Source organism: Leiobunum rupestre, chromosome 4 (genome assembly GCF_980474605.1).
Source record: "Leiobunum rupestre chromosome 4, qqLeiRupe1.1.hap1, whole genome shotgun sequence".
Taxonomy (NCBI): Eukaryota; Metazoa; Arthropoda; class Arachnida; order Opiliones; family Sclerosomatidae; genus Leiobunum; species Leiobunum rupestre.
Window position 1 is genome coordinate 64,401,026 of NC_143387.1, and position 4,378 is coordinate 64,405,403.

A 4,378-nucleotide genomic window follows, 5' to 3' on the forward strand; every position below is an offset into this window, starting at 1 on the left:
AAACTCGTACCCGGGCCTAGATTCGAATACTGAGAGCTTTCCCATTGACGGTTTTGTTATGAAGCGTTTACACTTTTCCGGCACGTGACCTCAGAAAATTCAGGCTCCATCAGTTGCGGTAAGGCGCAAACCATGGAGCGAATTTTTTCTGAGTTCCTGCGGGAAGTGGGTAAACGTTATCGGCAACGCGCGAGAGAGTGATTTCGAATCTAGGGTACGAGTTTAAATTATCTTTGGTTCCATCCTCCTAGATTGAAGCTTATTTCCTTAACTGCTGGCTACTGCTACTCTTAAAATCGTCTGCTTTTCTTGATTGAAAATTTGGTAAATGACTATGGCAGCAGCAACTAGGGGTTGTGTTCCTTTTAACTTCAGAAGTTATACATTTAATAAATATATTAAGTTAAAGTGTAATAAAGCAAGTTATTCATCAGACACAAAATATGGTAAAACTGAAGTTTCTTTATCAAATGAGTAAGTAATTTATAAGAACAAGTTGAATTCATTGGTGTATTGGAGCCTGTACCTCTTTCAACAGGAGTGCTCGCGAGCCGGCTTAAAGAACTATTAGCGATTTCCACTGGGAAGCTCTTAGAGCGTTCTGAAATCGTTGACTAATTCGTTGGGAGAGATTTCCAAAGAGTGAAACCGATTGAGTTTCCCATTGAAAGACAATCACATTTTAGAGCGAATGAAAGCTACCCAAGATCAAGTTTCCCCATTCCACGGACGTATGTTAATACTTTTTTGACCAACTTTCAGCTGTTCCTTGTGGGAGATAGTGGCCAGTGAAGTATGTGAATCTCATCACGAGCTGCTCTGAAATTGTTGGTGAAGTGTTTAAACCTTGTCACAAGTGCTCTGAGAGCACTCGAGATCACCCAGTGGAACAAGCTTTGTATTAATTTATTTAAATTAATATAAAGCAGTTGGGGGTTGCTTGCAGGTGTATTTACCAATACACCATTGGTTGAATTTGAGTGTTTACTGAGAAGCCTTTTTCTAAGGTGTTGTGTTATCAATTGTGTTTAATGTTAATGAAAATTTAGACGAATTATTTCATTTAACTGGGGGAAACTTGCAAAATTTGCTGATGGATGTGCCGTGGCCCAATCTGGTGAAACATCAGTTATGGCAACCGCAGTTAGCAAAGTGAAACATATTTCAGCATCTTTCATGCCCCTTACAGTATAAATGGTTTTTCAATACATCTCAATTTTATAATTATCATTAACAATTAACATTTTTATGTTCATTTAGGTTGATTATCGGCAAAAAGCAGCAGCGGCTGGACGTATTCCCACCAATCATTTGAGAAGAGAACTAGGGCCTTCTGAAAGGGAAATTTTAACTAGTAGAATGATTGGTAAATATAAGACATAAACAGTGTTAATTTTACTACAGCAGTTAAAAAATTAATTTGGGAAAACTTTCTTAAAAACAGATCGTTCTCTAAGACCAAGATTTCCAGATGGTTACTTTTATGAAACCCAAGTAAAATTTTAACTTAAACTTTTGGTAATTTTTTTAATAACAAAATCATATCAACTTAGGTAGTGTGTAATCTCCTAGCTGTTGATGGAGTTAACGATCCTGATATATTAGGAATTAATGCTGGTTTGTGTTGAATGATAAAAAGTGACTATTTAAAATAATATTATTATTTTAATTAGCATCAGCTGCATTAGCTCTCTCTGATATCCCTTGGAATGGACCAGTTGCAGCTGTCAGAATGGGATTGGTTGAGGGAAAGTTACTCGTCAATCCTACCAGAAAAGAAATGGCTCATAGTACTTTAAATTTAATAGTTTCCAGCGCTGATCATTCTTCCATAGGTATGCAACTACACGAATTCGTATAAACGTTCCACATTTCATTATAAAAATATTTTAGTTATGCTTGAGTGTGGAGCGCAGAATATATTGCAACAAGATTTGATGAAAGCCATCAAACAAGGAGTCAAAGAGTGTCAGAAAATTATAAGATCAATTTCAGAATTTCAAAAGGAATTTGGGAAACCAAAAAGAGAAGCAAAATATTTTGTTCCTGATGCACCGCTAATAGCAGCTACGAAAATGTAAATTTTTCATTGTGACCTAATAGTGTAATAATTATTGTGAAGTTTAAATTTCTGTATTATACGTTTAGGTTATCGGAAACCAGAATACAAGAAGTCTTTAGAAATTTTAGTCACGATAAAATATCCCGAGATGTGGCTTTGACTGAAGTCCGCCAAGATATCATTGAAAAATTAAAAGGTTTGATAGTCAGTGTAATTTTTGGTAGTTTTACTTTTAATTCTTTTGGATTTTACAGAAAATTTCCCAGAATCTGAGCATTTTCTTTTCCAAGAAGCCATAAATATAGTGACAAAGAATGTAATGAAACAATTAATTTTTGAACGAAATGTTAGGTGTGATGGTAGAGAATTAACCGATCTTAGAGATATAAAATGTGAGGTTGATGTCTTCAAGCCTTTACACGGTTCATCTTTATTTCAAAGAGGGCAAACGCAGGTTCTGAGTACCATTACATTTGATTCCCTCGATTCGGTATTGAAATCTGATCCAGTCTCTGTAGTAACAGGGTAACCCAAATTAAATTTAGGCTGTGTTAAGTTTTCTAAATATTCTTTTTTTACAGTGGTTTGAAAGAAAAGAACTTCATGCTGCATTATGAAGTAAAATTAATGATAAATCAAGTTAAAGTTATTCAAAAAGTAACCATAAATGATGCTTTAGTTTCCACCATACGCTACAAATGAAATTGGCCGATCTGGACCTATTGGTAGGAGGGAATTAGGTCACGGAGCTCTAGCAGAGAAAGCTTTACAGCCAGTTATTCCTGACAACTATCCATTCACCATTAGATTGTCTGCGGAGGTTTTGGAGTCAAATGGCTCATCTTCCATGGCAACAGTATGTGGAGGAAGTTTAGCTTTATTGGACGCCGGAGTTTCTATACACGCCCCTGTAGCGGGGATTGCTATCGGTCTGGTTTCAATTCCAAAAGAATCGCACCCTGGGGAACTTGAAGACTATAGACTTTTATCAGATATTTTGGTAATTTCCTTCTTTTTCCAGCATTTTCTATTGAGAAATAATTGCAAATCTATATTTAGGGTATCGAAGACTACTTGGGTGAGATGGATTTTAAATTAGCTGGTACTGAAAAGGGAATTACTAGTCTTCAGTTAGATGTTAAAATCCCAGGAATCCCCCTTTCTGTTGTTATGGAAGGGATTCAGCAAGCTAAAAATGGCCAAACAAAAATTTTGAAGATAATGCGCCAAGCTATTTCTCAACCTAAGAAGGAAAAAGACAACTGGCCTGTTTCTGGTAAAATTAAATGGAAATTTTTATTTGTTACATAGCTAAATGCTTGCGCCTTTATAGAACAATTAGAAGTTGGTATTCAGAAAAGAGCTCGGTTTTTAGGTCTCGGTGGCTACAATCTTAAAAAATTAATGTCTGAAACAGGTACACAGAGTTGTCATTATAAAAAAAAATTCATTCCAAAACTATATATAAAAATATTTGATTTAGGTGTGCAGGTAACAACTGTGGATGAAACTACATTCTCTATTTTCGCTCCCAATCGAGCTGCCATGGGGGAAGCCAAAGAAATGATTGAACAGTTTTTAAGTGAACAGAGAGAGCCAGAGCTAGAATTTGGTGCAATTTACACGGCAAAGATAGTTGAAATTAGAGAAATTGGTGTTATGATAACCCTTTATCCCACCATGGTGCCTGCGCTCTTGCATAATTCACAGCTAGATCAACGCAAAGTATGTCAATTGTCAATAATTAATAGTTTCAGAAATATAACAAACTAATTTTTATTTATTTTCAGATAAGTCATCCAAGCGCATTAGGTTTAGAAGTGGGTCAAGAAATTTCTGTGAAATATTTTGGCCGTGATCCAGTTAGTGGACAAATAAGGCTGTCCCGTAAGGTTATTCAAGGTCCTGCCTCTTCAATAACAAATAAACTCCTAGAAAAAGAAAATGTCTCGGTGACCAGTTTTACAACGCCTTCGCAGTAACCTTTGTTCTATAGGAATTAAATAATTTTTTTTTAAATATTTTGAATCTTCCAATTTTCTGGACGCCTCACATATTTGTATAGGAATAATTTTTTTTATTTAATTAGCTTGGGTCTTCCCCTTTTTAGTTCAACATGATATATATATATATATCGAGTGGAACTATTGTTTTCGTTAGAATGTTGTGAAGTGTCGTTGTTGGCGTCCACATTTGCAACACCTTCCATATATTGTTAACGGGGTAACATAACCACGCTGTTTTTTCTACGAATACTTAACAAGTTGTTTTTTTCGCCTGTTCTGGGTTTTTTGAGCAGGTTAAAAAGTGTAGCCA

At 35.5% G+C, this 4,378-nt stretch overlaps 1 protein-coding gene across 3 annotated transcripts; it reads left to right on the forward strand.

Annotated features, from left to right (window-relative positions):
* Window positions 1–277: 277 nt before the first annotated feature.
* PNPase (polyribonucleotide nucleotidyltransferase 1) lies at window positions 278–4,114 on the forward strand. Of its 3 annotated transcripts, none has more exons than XM_090173863.1 (16): window positions 278–474; window positions 539–831; window positions 1,050–1,188; window positions 1,261–1,366; window positions 1,445–1,494; window positions 1,554–1,617; window positions 1,674–1,835; window positions 1,894–2,077; window positions 2,149–2,258; window positions 2,317–2,587; window positions 2,644–2,680; window positions 2,742–3,062; window positions 3,122–3,338; window positions 3,396–3,479; window positions 3,546–3,787; window positions 3,853–4,113. In XM_090173863.1, the coding sequence occupies exons 3-16, from the start codon at window positions 1,132–1,134 to the stop codon at window positions 4,042–4,044; spliced, it is 2,097 nt and encodes a 698-aa protein (XP_090029989.1). In that variant the 5' UTR covers window positions 278–474; window positions 539–831; window positions 1,050–1,131; the 3' UTR covers window positions 4,045–4,113. The 3 variants fall into 3 exon arrangements, with proteins under 3 accessions (XP_090029989.1, XP_090029988.1, XP_090029987.1); XM_090173862.1 differs by having other exon boundaries at window positions 539–827; XM_090173861.1 differs by lacking the exon at window positions 539–831 and having other exon boundaries at window positions 3,853–4,114.
* Window positions 4,115–4,378: the final 264 nt, after the last annotated feature.

Excerpts from the sequence above, each read along its gene's own strand:
- PNPase (XM_090173861.1), top strand. The coding sequence starts at position 329 with ATGACTATGGCAGCAGCAACTAGGGGTTGTGTTCCTTTTAACTTCAGA. Across the intron at positions 1,836-1,893 it reads CGCTGATCATTCTTCCATAG|TTATGCTTGAGTGTGGAGCG; the intron begins GTATGCAACTAC and ends AAAATATTTTAG. Across the intron at positions 3,788-3,852 it reads CACAGCTAGATCAACGCAAA|ATAAGTCATCCAAGCGCATT; the intron begins GTATGTCAATTG and ends ATTTATTTTCAG.